This window comes from Engystomops pustulosus, chromosome 4 (genome assembly GCF_040894005.1).
Source record: "Engystomops pustulosus chromosome 4, aEngPut4.maternal, whole genome shotgun sequence".
Lineage (NCBI taxonomy): Eukaryota > Metazoa > Chordata > Amphibia > Anura > Leptodactylidae > Engystomops > Engystomops pustulosus.
This window is the reverse complement of record NC_092414.1, coordinates 151,692,174-151,706,547: the sequence shown is the minus strand read 5'-3', so window position 1 is coordinate 151,706,547 and position 14,374 is coordinate 151,692,174. Positions and strand designations below refer to the sequence as shown.

At 38.3% G+C, this 14,374-nt stretch overlaps 1 protein-coding gene across 2 annotated transcripts in view; it reads right to left on the bottom strand.

The window, feature by feature from the left end:
* Nucleotides 1–2,922: 2,922 nt before the first annotated feature.
* Nucleotides 2,923–14,374, bottom strand: part of ADAM10 (ADAM metallopeptidase domain 10) — a 98,819-nt gene continuing 87,367 nt past the window's right edge. For both annotated transcript variants that reach the window (XM_072148114.1, XM_072148115.1), the window contains exons 9-16: nucleotides 12,831–12,994; nucleotides 11,266–11,449; nucleotides 10,377–10,527; nucleotides 9,810–9,993; nucleotides 8,301–8,409; nucleotides 7,525–7,745; nucleotides 5,809–5,935; nucleotides 2,923–4,760 (exon numbers count right to left, since the gene is read on the bottom strand). In XM_072148114.1, coding sequence (XP_072004215.1) covers nucleotides 4,666–4,760; nucleotides 5,809–5,935; nucleotides 7,525–7,745; nucleotides 8,301–8,409; nucleotides 9,810–9,993; nucleotides 10,377–10,527; nucleotides 11,266–11,449; nucleotides 12,831–12,994 — 1,235 coding nt within the window. In that variant the 3' untranslated portion in view covers nucleotides 2,923–4,665. The remainder of the gene's footprint in view (nucleotides 4,761–5,808; nucleotides 5,936–7,524; nucleotides 7,746–8,300; nucleotides 8,410–9,809; nucleotides 9,994–10,376; nucleotides 10,528–11,265; nucleotides 11,450–12,830; nucleotides 12,995–14,374) is intronic.

Sequence of the window (14,374 nt, the reverse complement as noted above, 5' to 3'; positions counted from 1 at the left end):
TCATGGAGACAGCTTGCCACTCCCCAAATTACATCACGGGGAGCGACAATCTTAGCCAATATGGCGGCGCGTTTACCATTACGGGCAGTTTTGCTGCCCGCGGTGCTAGCACTGATCATGGGCGTAACAGGCGGGTGTTTTCTGCAATGTACAGCAAACACTCACCTCCTATGGAAAGGGCTCAGCCTGTGAGCCCTCTCCACACAGCGGCAGCTGATAGTTATAGTATGTCACATGTTGGTAAGGGGTTAAAGTTTTTCCTACGCTGGAGTTTATTTTTTACTTTTTCATACATCCACATTTGGATTTAAAAAGATACTGAAAAATTATTGCCCTGCTAACTGTAAAATAACTAATTTTGGGCAAACAAAAGACACAAATGTAATAGAAAAAGAAATGTTTAAGATAAATGAACCACCTATGGTTTCTGGACCAAAACAAACATGTGTCAAAGCCAAATGGTCATAGATCCAAGTAGAAAATTCTGTATGTTCTTAATCAAACTGCACTGGTCGAAACAGCACACAGATGTAGCACTAAATAACACAACTGGCTTAATCCACTAACCAAACATGATAACTCAGTCTGCAGTGTGAGTGAATGGAGGGAACCACCCATTTTGATAACTAAATGAGTTAACTCCCTTTAAAGAGGCCCTGTCACCCAAAAAAACCCCACAGCTATGCCATTTTTAGCAGTGATGAACTGCTATCTTTATCAGAAACCTCTGATACAATGAGCAGACACTGCAGCACCATAGCCTCAGAACGCTGGACCAAGCTCAAAGCGGCCGGGCGTATCCATGTGGGGGGCAGTCCGAGGCGCTGCTTCTTCCCCAAACTGCCCTTCCAACTCCATAATCCAGTGGTAAATGCCACGGCTTCATGCAGCAGTCGCCGCCTCCTAGTCTCGCCCCCCCCCCCATGAATATGCCCGACCGCTTTGAGCTCGGTGCGGCGTTCTGAAGGCACGGGCGCTGCAGTATCACTGCTAAAAATGGTGTAGAGTTAGGAGCTGCTTACTTAAGTTTTTTGATTGACAGGTCCTCTTTAAGTCATGTTGACTAGTGCTGCATCTGTACTAAGACATGAAGTATTTTGTTTTTTCTTATGAATTTAACTCCTTAATGTTCTATGACGTACCTGTAGGTCATGGAGATGTTAAAGGGGTTTTCCCATGAAAGAAAATTCTCACATTTCAATGCCCGTGATGTCATGTGGCTCATACCTTTCTGCTCAGCGGTCTTTGGAGTGCGAGTCTCTGCCCAAGGTCTTCAAATAAGTGAGTGTCTATACTATTTGACTATGGACTACGCTGAATATGCGAACAAGATGTATGTTTTATAGTGGCAACCCCCTGGAATAATATTGTGTAGCAAGCTCTATTTTTTGAACAAAAATATGGAGAATATTGCAATGTATCTGTAAATATGATGCACCTACGAATATTGAGGTTTAAGAAAAAAAGTTATTTTTGGCTATGGTCTATATTACTGGACATTGTTCAAGGATGCGTTTGTGTGAGGAAGTGGAGATCCTCTAGTCCAGTGATGGCGAACCTTTTAGAGGCCGAGTGCCCAAACTACAACAAAGACCCGCTTATTTATCACAAAGTGCCAACACAGAAATGTAATTTGTGATTTATACTCCCTTCTCTGTCACAGTTTTCATTGATACCAGCACCTGAGGACACCAAGAAAATAGTCCAAGGTTGAGCTGTCACTTTAAAATAGCTCTGTGCACAGCAAGTCCTGGGCTGTCTGGGACTGCAGGAAGACACCTGGAGTCATCTGTGGTGATGGCCTGAGTGCCCACAGAAAGGGCTCTGAGTGCCACCTCTGGCACCAGTGCCATAGGTTAGCCATCACTGCTCTAGTCCAAGACCAATTTTACTCTATTTCCCTCTACACATCTTTTGATATTAGATAACTAGTGGGCTATCATAGAAGACACAGAGGTAGATACCAGGTAGGTAAGATGCTCATAACAGTAGAGGACAGTTATAGTTATAAATATAGCGAAAATTGGAAATGCAAAAACAAAAAAAAGTGCCAAGTCATTAAGGGGTTAAATTGTATAGCACAATACATGAAATAATGGAGCTCTGTTAAAATAATACTTTTGGAGTTCACCTGTATATTACCAACAAATTGCCCTTTTATGGCATGAACCCCTTATATAGAACAAAGGTCAGGATCGGTTGCCATTTTGTGACCTTATATTTGACTATTAATATATATCCGGAGATTGAAAAAAAATTTGAATTATTAAAATTACAGGCTTTGTATATATTAAATATAATATTAAAAGAAAATTGTTACTTACCTTGCTCAGGCATTGCACATAATTATTTATTTACATAAATAATTTCAAAAGTTGGAAAACCGTATCCCCAAACATAACACTTAAAGAAAAAAAAATTGGACAATAGAAAAAGGAGATGATGACCAAAGAGGACAATTTCTAGGATCAAAATCTTTAGTAAATATTTCAATAAATTCTCCATAATTTAATATTTTAAAATCAAGTCTATTTATTAAGTCAAGTTTCATGGAAAAAAAATGAAATTTTTACATATGTTTGCACAATACTTTTTATTTATTTTTTTGCAATTTTTAGTAAAAATTTCAAAAGTGAACAAAAAAAATACTGTATAAAACACAGTGGACATTAAATTGACAGTAGTATTAGATTTAATTTGCTGCGCTTCTGCTTTGTTTCCCACAACTTGACATACTGTGGAGAGGTTCAGTGCATTTCTGTTCAACATTACAATTAGAAAATAAAACAGGGTTTCTTGAGTCCTTACCACCGAGAAAAAAAGAAAATAGAAAAGAAATCTGATACACAGTTTAAGGATCTATCACATTGACAAAGCTACGAATAAACCACCATGTTCAAAATCAAAATCCCACCTTATCCATTCAGAAACAAATGCATTCAATTTATTTCAAAACTACACTAGGTTTTTTTTTGTTTTTTTTTAATAATTTTTATACTTTGCACTTTTTTTTCATAAGATTATTCCAGAATTCTTTATAGTTTCCTATCTACCAGACTGGGATTTCATGTACAAAATTGTTTCTAAAGTGTAGAAAAAGATGTAAGTTTCTTTTTTGGGAAAAAAAAATACCAGACACTGTACAATTTTACAAGGAAGAAATTGTGTTTCTGTTTATCGTTGCTGGCATTTTGAGATGAGAATGGAGGTGTAAACCTTTTAATTTATCAAGATCTTTCTGCCAGACTAAAAGAAACTACCAAGTCAAGAAATAAATGAAAAAGACCAAAGTTCTACACACAAAAAATTCCATTTTGTTGTCAATACCATAGCCACATGTATGTGGGAATTGAGAAATTAGAAGGCTCTTGGTAATGCCCATACAAAGACATGCAAAGCAATGAATGCATGAAAAATTATATCTCTCCATATTAGAATTATGAGATGAATACAAACTTGGGTATAGTGGGGGAGTATTTTTTTCTAAATCTAGTGACCAGGTAATAAAATGTAATAAAATAAGGTTACCTTTTTACCAAGCATTAGTGGTTATGCATACAACAGCTTAATGCTGAGGACACTACCCATAGGTAGAGGCAGGGCAGGTTACCAGATCTTCCCACTACAGCAGAGAATCTACATGAACTTCGTGCAAGCCAACAATCTTAGAATAGGCTTGCTTTATTAAAACACACCCCGTAAAAATTCTCTCGACTTAGCACTAACAACTTAACGGAATTTTTGAGAAAGGGCCACAAAAAAAAAAAAAAAAAAACTTTATCAAAAAACCAAAAGAATCCTGACATCCAGAGTGGTTGTAGGTTTCATACACTTGTAGTCAGCTTGCAGAACATTCAAGTCTGTGAAATAATAGAGGCTCATTGGAAGAAAAAAAAAAGTGTGAGCTCTTCAACCACCTCTGGTCCTAAGACGTTTAGTAAGGAAAATGCAGATGGATACTATTTCCAGCTAATGAAAGCATCTCCCGCAAAAAATAGATATATATTTTCAGTCGCCTTTATACACCAAATCCTCGGTTATCCTGAGTATGTCACTTAAACAGTAATGTCTTCGTTAACAGTTGAAAAAACCCCAAAACAAGATTTATAATACAAAGTAACATATCCATATTGCAATTATTGTTTTTTTTTACAATTGCACATAGACTTATGCTTGTACATTATAATTACATGTCTGCATATAACAAAGTATGTACATTGGCAGGAGATGTTCTCCAATGCTGAAGTGGCCTCTACCTTCCTTCGCCATTGATTGGCAAATGGGGAAAAATACAGGTTTTGTCTTCAGCGAAGATCCAGTAAAGACAATTATCACTGAAAGTGAACTGGAACTGAAGAAAACATAAAGGGCATAAAAACAAGTGGTGACGGTTCTAATCTTTTATGCCGTTAGATAGGTTAAAAAAAAAAATCTTAAAAATCTCTAGTTAATTTCTTCATCAGGAGATTGTAGTTAAACAGTTTTAAGAGAAAATATGTTACAGAACTCCTCCTGTGTACGCGATGGTAAGTTCCTGACTCCGCCTCCTGACAGGATCCAATTCTTGGTTGCAATAAGGGGAACAGTGACGATTTGTAGGTATTTCTTTGGAGTGATCTTTCCCATGGTAGGCACTAGGAAGAACCAAAGGCAAAAAAGCTGCAGTTAACGTCTCATGTGTCCCATCTGGTATGTTTCCCGTGGTCTCTGGCGTGGAGGTTGTTGAGTTGTCTGTGGTGGCCGCCTTCTCTTCAACGTGCCTGTAAAAAAGAAAACATGCAAACTGTTAAACACAGAATAAAAAAAATGTATATGAAAAATTATAGAGGATTGTTATCTAAAAATTAACAAAATAAAAAAACTATATAAATTACAACTTCTCAAAACCTGTAACCAATGTTATTGAATGGCAATGAAAATGGTTATTTCAAGGTTTTTTGTGTAGATTTTGTCATTAAAAAATTGTATTACATTGATACATGGGTGTCAGGACAATAGTGTAATGTTCCTCCCAGGCACATGTCAAGAGGAAAAGGATTACGCTGTTAGATTTTGACAAGCCCAATTTTGTTGTGCATAGGGGAGATAAGATGTCATAAAAGGTTCCTTTTAGCGCTTTTATACTTCCCTCTTCCTATGCAGAATGCAAGTTTGGTCAGAAGTGCATCTGTACAGAGCGGTCAGAAGGAAAAGCCAAAGGCCAAACAAGTATTTGGCTGACATCTACTTAATAGGTAGTCTTGAAAAAGATAATCAGATGAAAAGGACTATAAAGTAGAGGTAGTAGGCAGGTTATGCAAAAAAAACTCAGACATTAATCTTAGAAAGCTATAGAAAAACTTAAAGGAAACCTACCATCAAAATAAAGCATGATAAACCAAGGACACTTACTCATAGATCCAGGCACTGTGACTGTGGTAATCTTCTAATATTTCTTATTTATGGCCTGCTTCCTTCTAAAATCAACTTTTATAATTATGGAAAGAGCCAGAAGGGCTCCAGGGGAATTACCAGAGCCACTCTGTAATCAAGCTTCACAGGCTACTACACTGTCTTACCCTTCCCCTCTGTAATCTCAAACAGTGGGAGGGGGAAATGCTCCTTGCACATTGTAACAGCCTGCCAAGCTGCAGCAGGGAAGGGCTCTGGTGACGCCCCCCCCCTCCTTCCTCACTATTCCTGAACAAATATAAATTGAGTACAATGAGTACAAGCCAATATAAGGATTCTACAGAAGCTATACATTTCCAAAGATTAGTACTTATATTGGAATCTGTTATTATTATCTGTGTTATTTTATGTCCTCACCTGGTAGAGGTTTTGGTGGAGGTAACTTGGGGTTGCTACTAGGTGTATGAACACTGCATATCTTTATAAACCCAGCCATCAACATTATCAGTGCTATCCCCATTAGGAGTACAGCCCACCAGTGCGCCTAGAAGAAAAAGAGGAAAGAAGAATCCTTAAAGCACAAGCAATACATTGAATGCAAAGATTTTACTATTAACAATGTAAACTGTAAACCAATTCCTTAGAAAGAAAAAAACCCAAAATCAATACAGATTAATTTCAAGTCAGTCACACAAGTTAGTTCCAAAACTATTTTAAGTATAACCAAAAACAATGTGGGTTCAAGGTGAAAGACATCCCCTGAGGAGTCTACTGCTAACTTACTCAGGGAAGTCCTACTTGCACAACATCCAACCATCTTCTGAGGCAACGCAGTAGCCGTGATGATTTTTTTGTTGTGTTAGTGGCACATTATTTGGCGACTGTGCTACATTTAGGAAGCAAGTGCCATAACTTTATATTTTAACTACTCTACATAGACCTTTAAAAGCGTGCCAACTTATAAAAAGGACATATTTTATAAATTATACATTGACTTACACATATATATTGTGGCTGTCTCTCATCCACCAATTTGGCAACATTCAGCCAGGGTTCCTGCTACAGATATCAATGTTCAACCATTGTAAATGACCTGGTATAAATTCCTACTTACTGATCCTGTTCTAATCTATATTGTCTGTAAGGAGCGACATTCAGCAGCGCGTTTATCTACAAAATTCTACAAAGACTTCGTAAGGCTCTTCAGATACAAATGATTTAGAAAAGCAGCAGAAGAAAACACAGCAATACGTTTAGATACAGCAGCTTTGGGACACATAACTGTGACTGTACATAAAAATGACTGTACACATCGCACACAGATGTTTAATACTTGCCAATCTGGCTTTTGGACAGGATTTTGAAAATTGGTTTACAGATTGCAACAACAGTTACATGATAGTAGGGATTGTATAAAAAGTAAAGGTTTGTCCCACCATTGTAATTTAGCCCCTATCCACAGGATTAAGGCATGAGGTTATAGATCAATTAAAGGTCCGACTATTGGGAGAAAGGGAGACACAACATTCACCTGTGACTGGCCTTAATAATATGATGTTGAATTAACAGAATGTCGGCCATTGCAGTCCCTCAGCTCTCCATCATAGATCTGCAACTTAAGGCGTTGTCCAGGATGAGAAACATATGGCTACTTTCTTCTAAAGTCCGCACCACATTATTCCATGGGAGGCGAGCTGTATTCATTTACACGGGACTGAGCTATGTTTTGTTGACCTCTTTAATGTCACGTTACACCAGGAAGAGGGTCAACGGAAGGCTCAACCAAAATTATATGACAGTATATGATGCTTAGTACACCCAAGTGTTCAATTAGGTTTTATTTAGCTGCAAAGCATAAAGCACTGTATTCTGCAACTTTCCGTACACATGAAAGGTATAACAACATATAAACAGCCACATAAAAAGCCTGACTGTGCAGCTGGTCCCTAAACACACTGACTTTTATATGGAAGTACTTCTCCACTGAAGCTGGAACATATCCAAGTTATTACACAGTCAATTAATTGAACTTCATTTGCAAGATTGTTAAAAGCTAATATTACAAACTTAATATAAAAAGGGGTAAAAACTAGTAATTAAAAAAAAAATTGTAATAATAATTTCCATACATACCACAATCCATTCAGCAATGTTCTCATAAAGCTCTGGGTTGAAAATGGCTTTTTTCAACCTTGCTAGTGGACCGTCAGCATCAACCAACCGGCAACGCATGAACACATCACAGTAGCCTTTAAACTCATTGCACGGAGATCCAGGCTGTAGAGTTATCGTTTTCCCTCTGAAGTAGGACCTCCATACCTCAGAGCCAGTACTGGCACATGTATGGGGCTTCACTGCAAGCGAATATAGAATATCAGCAAGATATAGTAAATAATGTGTAATGCAACCTAAAGCATTTTGTAAAATATGTTACAACTGAAACCAGACCATGAAGGACCCAATTTTAGATGTAGATGGCCAATGCTTAGAGCTAAGTAACACTCAAAGACTGTGAATTAGCATATATACCCAATAAGATTGTTCTCTGAGTGGTTAAGCCATCTACGAAGTTATTTGATAGCAGCCTATTGTATTCCTCCTACGGAGAATAAACACTTGGTCTCCTTGATTCAACATCTATAGAGGATGTTTTGGTGGACTTTATGACAGCCAAACATGCGTTGAACTGAAGTATAACAGTTAACAAAATTGAGGATAAAGGCAGTGTACACCACACAGATTATGAACGCTCCTGGGCCAGTATATGGTGGGTGTCGGATACACAGCTATTGGCCAGGACAAGCAAGTGACTGATTAATCAAGTGTGTATGGCCAGCTTAAGACAATTGAGCTCATCTATGCCAAACATACATTGTCCAAATAAGTTTGTAATGGCGTATTAAACTCACTTTTTTCCATACAGCAGACATGGCACAACTCCTTATCATCTTTCCCATCAGTACTGGCACAGGTGCATTCCTCCAATCCATACTTCTCACAGATGGATCCTGCACATTGCTGTGTAAAGAGAAAAGGAGCATTAATAAATGTCGTCACGGTCCTATGCTACCTTTTAGGTCGAGAGCCATAAACACAAATCATGATCTCGGTGGGATATTGCAGGTTTGTAATATGGAGTACAGTATACATAAGTTCTTAACCAGCATTATCCACCATAACCTTTATGTTAACATTTTCTGTATATATTCTTTTACAGTAAAGGTAAATTTACTGATTAAAAAAAAAAAAAATTAGTTTTAGCACAGCTGGGGAGAGCCTTTGTTAACTTTTGCACTGATACCTGTACCATGCTGCCGGCTTCTTCCTAGCTTTAGATACAACTTGGTATATCTATCATCCCTTCTTATAAAATCATACAGAGCTATACCAGAAGTGGGTGGGACTTCCTAGTTGTGACATCAGCTAAGGGCAGCAGGACAGCATGTTTCTAACTGGCTGACCTGAAGCATGTGATAAGTTGCATACTTGTCACATCATGACTCAAGGTCCTGTTTCCTTAGTTGGAATTGCTATTCTCCTGCACACAGCAAGCTGCAGAATGCACTCCTCTCATACTGCCCATCCCAACAAGCTTGGCCTACCATCCAGCCGTCCTGTACGGATTCACAAGGTTACAGACAGAAGGTTAGAAGCCTGGGGGGATAAGAGCAAACCTCTGCTAGCAGCCAAACGCCAGCAGATAGCGAATTAGAGTGATTTATTTATTTTTTTTAACTATGATTAAAAAATATTTTAATAGTTTTCTGTCATTTAGCCATATAATATAAAGCCATAACAGAGTAATAAAAAGACAGAAAACAACAGCTGTTCAGAGTAAGGCTGACTTGCCCTAATGCACTCCAACACATTTTACAGGTTCTCTCTAGATCCAAACTACATAAAAACAAAAATATTGTAAGCCTCCTGTACTATACTGACCTGTACTGACCCAGAATTTCAAGATTTGCATGGTCAGTATTTGGACTATAATAGTAATTCACAACCAGGAGTGGAAACTGGTTCTCCGGGTACACCAGTCACTCCAAGGTCATTCCCTAAAAGAAAAAAGATCTTGCTTCCCAAAAAATTTATGAAATGGCTGGTCATGTATGGTGCTCCATCACATTTATGGAGATAGCCGATTGCTTGGCTATTTTGCGCATTCCAATTAATAATGAGCTTAAAGACAACCAGCAGCAGTATTTACTTGGGTAAAAGAGACCTTCTCATAATCATGCGCATAGGGAATAACTTGAAATAACTGGGTCTATCACTTTTAAGTAAAGGAAAAAAAAAAAAACTAAAATTTGTTCTGCAATTAAAAAAAAAAAAAAAAAACTCAATGACCTGGAAAAAAACAAGCCAAAGTGATTTAAAAGTAAAAGCCATGGGGTTGAATTATGTTATCTGATATTTACCCCCTTGATGCAGACTTGGGTTTCACGGTTGCACTCAGTAAGGTTTTCACGGGGCTCAGAAGGAGGACATTGTGCAGAAAAACCATTGCAAGTTCCCATCTTTGCACAATCCGATTCTTCACGACATTTCTGAGCACTGTCTTTGAAGACACACTGGGCTGTACAGCATGGGCCCTGACTAGGACTAAAATACATAATTTAGATATTAAGTACAATCCATGAGAAAAAAAAGATGATGATCAATACAATACTTAAGAAGACTATCAAACATGAGTAGTTATCATACATGGTGCGGTCATTTATGGTTTTATACAAGATGACTGCCGTTGTCTTTAGGCAGACATGCCCTTTTTCCCAGTCAGAGTTTGCGAAGTCTTTTCTGACTTGCAGGCTGCTTTCCTGAGAAAGTCAGCTCCGATTAACAAGAGACCCACAGGAGGTGGTGAATAACACAACAAAGGCACCAAGCCTAGAATGGAGGGCACCAGGTCTGATAACTAATCATGTCCAATAGAGGGTCACTTTTCTTTGTTCTTTCCTCCACAAGACCACTAGGCACATACATACCTGCAACGCTTCCCAGGTTTTAGTTTGCACTTCTTGTCTTCTGGTTGGTTGGCATCATAACAACACTCGTCTTTACACTGGTCACTGTATCCACAATCACACTCTTCTCCTTGTTCAACCAGACCATTACCACAGATAGGCTGGCCAGACTCTGTAAGAAACATACTATAATTCAATATGAAAAAATATACTATATTAAACTTTATCAAGTATATATTCAGTTCATTCATTGATTTTGTCTGTATCTAGGAACCAAGAACAAAATACTGTCCCCGCATCACATCTACAGTGTGTATAAAGAAACCCACAAGGTGCCATGCAGTTGTCATCCTCAGTTTTTAACTTAGGAACTGCATAGATATAGAGCACATGTTCAAGAGCTTCACTTTATTTTTTTTACAGATTTAAAAATAATAGGAAAAATTTAAAATAAATGTGTAATTTACAAATGGGTCCAACTGCCAAGGACAGAAAACCTGTCCGGAAGACAGTACTTATCGTGTGAATGGTTCCTTGCTGCAGTATTAGGAATTTGATTCCTAACCTGGATGACAGGCTATGAAGATTATGTCAGAGGAGTTGTAAAAGGTAGATTGAGAGCTAGTTGGCCTATCTGGTGATGAAACTGTTAAATTAGGCTCTCTACTATCAGATGGGTGGTCCTGGGATAGGGCACAAAGCATGGGGTAGCCCATCTGACAGTAGAGAGACAAACGTAATATAATTCAGGAGATATAGGAAAAAATTACAACCACGAAAAAAAAATATGTCCTCAATTTTTAACTGTCACAACTTTTGTCCCTTCACAGGGAAAAAAATAATTAAGGAGGTGGCAGGAGGATTTTGCAACTTATTCTGTGTGAAACAGTGGAGGTAGAAACATACATACCAACGAAACAAAAGTTCCTTTTCTTCTCCAAAACTTGGCTTATATTACGGACACTGCAAATCGAGAACTTGTTGTTGTTCAGCTTGTCCCCGGATGTAGCTCTGGCATACATGATAAAGTTACCATTTTCCTTAAATCCCACATTCTTAGACTCTCCTGGTGTGCATTCAGAGCCAGAATCATGCTGCGGAGAACACACAACAAGTGAGCATCTCAACACAAGAGGAGAACTTTGTTATTCTGGTAAAGGAAAATGCAAGATTCAGAGAAAAACAAAGTTCATCATGCAAAAAGCAGAAAGGAATTTAGATAGAATGAGAACGTACAAAGATGTTCCAAGTAACAAAAGCTTCACATTCCTATTTTCCAAAGACTCAGGCAGGTGTATAAGAATTACAGCTCTATCACGTAAAACTAGAACACGGCAATGTATGCAGTAACCAACATGAGCGGAAAGATGAACAGAGAATGGAGAATAAAATGATTTATACAAAAACGGAATTGAAGGTTTATAAGGATCCTTCTTCCACTTGTTCAAGATCAATGTAGTTTTTGTGTATATTTTACTTGCATTTGTTCTCATCAATGTATGTGAACCCACTATCTATGGAACTTTTGATAGTGGGTTCACATACATTTGCAATATGCAGCAAATACTTAACGGCTATGGAGAGGGCTCAGCCCGTGAGCCCTCTCCATGCACCCGCACCCGGCATGTGACGTAATACTACGTTACATGTCGGTAAGGGGTTAAGGGGCCACCAATTTTTTCACCAAAAAACTATCAGCCCCCACTCAGGTTAGGTATAAAATATCCCCTGTAGAATTGCTCTTTTATGTTAAATCTTGCCAGTTTACCTACAAAAGTATACCATCTTCAGAGTGAAATGCAATGGAGTCTATTTTTCATTGAGACAAAAAAACGCATCGTACGGACACACACATTGTGGAAGACGCTATGGACATGAATTAGTAAAGTAAATGACCGTAGACTTGCAGTACAATATCCATACTACAAATTTGCCTAAAATAAATTGATAGCACCACAAAAGTAGTAGTGCAGCCCTCTGAGCCCCCTAAGCATTTTTCATACTGAAGACCTATCCTCCCATACTTATGGTCCATCTTGAAGATAGGTCATCCGTATAAGAATGCCTAGAAGTTCTGAAAAGTTCCTTAAAAGGCTACACAACATCCTGCAGCAGATAATCCAGGTACTTACAGTTTGTGGCATACAAGCCTTATTTAAAATGATCTATAACACCAGCGTTTACCGCAGATGTACTTATGGCACAATAGGGAATTACTGTACTGTATGTTCAGTTCAGTAGAAAAGTCTGGGATCTGAGTTTTGTATCAAGAAAACAGACTGTTTAACAGGGGCACAATAGTTCAGTGAAATAAGGCCTTAATATGATGGATCCACATGAAGAACCACATAAATATTTCACTTCCAATGTCCTATTGAAAAAATTATGATCAATAAATACAGCACAGCTTTCCTGCTATGGGGCCCCCAAAGGTAAATTAAAAGGTCTTTGAAACATAATTTGTTGCATACTTACTGGGGAGCCAAAATTATGTCCGACTTCATGCGCAAACGTGATATGAGAGACTTTGGGGGGAACATGAGAACCATAATTCTGTACAGTGATGATTCCAGTGTTCAAAGACTTTTTCTTTCCATCTGAGTAGAGCTTACTCTTTTCACATATTCCACCCGAGCTTCCTAAAAGTAAAATTAAAAATAATATTTTACACCAAGACCATAATCATTACAGCAAGCTCAGAAATATTTTGTGCATCAGTCATATTTTCTTTTGTAGGCAAATTGCACATGTACTCATCAATAAAGCCACAGAGTATTGAAAGGAACGGACAGATGACAGCTCCGACACCACCAAGCTCCCCACTCAAGAAAAAAAACAAACATAAAACACATAGGCCATAATTGCAGCGTTAAACTCTCAGTACAGGTGGTCCCCTACTTAAGAAAACCCGACTTATAGACGACCCCTAGTTACAAACGGACCTCTTGATGTTGGTAATTTACCGTACTTTAGTCCTAGGCTACAATAAACAGCTATAACAGTTATCACAGGTGTCTGTAATGAAGCTTTATGACAATCCAACATTTTTAAAATCCAATTGTCACAGAGAGCAAAAAAAATTTTGTCTGGAGTTACAATTATAAAGTATACAGTTCCGCATACAAATTGAACTTAAGAACAAATCTACAGAACATATCTTGTACGTAACCCGGGGACTGCCTGTATTCTCTTCATCTGCATGTCACACTAATGAAATGTCCTACACAGAAAAAAATGTGCATGAAAAACTGAGAAACCGAACAAACTTTGACAGAAATCTGATGGAACATGCAAGTTTTTTTTCCTTTGAAACACTCTTGTTAAAAGGGGCCATAGTCCCTTGCACACAAATTAGCATACAACCGAGTACAGGAGAAAGGAGAGGTGAGAACTCCACATTCCTCCACCGAAAAGTCGAGCGGCTGCACCGAGCTCACCGCATTGTGACGATTGCCATAGACGTCAATGGGAGCCTTAACATGGCCGTAGCAATAGCCCCCATATGTTTCTATGAAAAGGGCCTAAGGCTGTGTTCCATGTTGTTTTTGGAAAAGTTCAGCAAGGAAATCTATCAAAGCCTATGGAGGAACGGATGCCACTGCAAAGTACACTGACAGGGTTCCCATAAGCAGCAGTAAATCACTAATCCTTACAAAGGAGGCAGAAAAGAGATGCCAACATAGCCTAAAAGTATCTTTACCCACAAAAACAAGCCACTATACAACTACTTTGATGGAAAAATAAAGTTATGGATCTTTTTTCCCCACTGCCACGTACAAAGCCACTTTCCATGCTGTCAACCCTTTCTGCCATCTCCTAGTTAGGTCTCCTTTGTGTCTACAGAGACAAATTTTCAAAGATTGGCTTTGGAGGATTGGGCTTATCCAGATTTTAAAAACCCGTCAAGCAAATTAGCCCCCCAAAACCAAACATATTTTCATAATCTGCCTTTTAAAAGCATTGCCCCCATTCCTTCATTGTCCCTCTATATGCCTGTAAACTTAAGCAATCAGGTACTA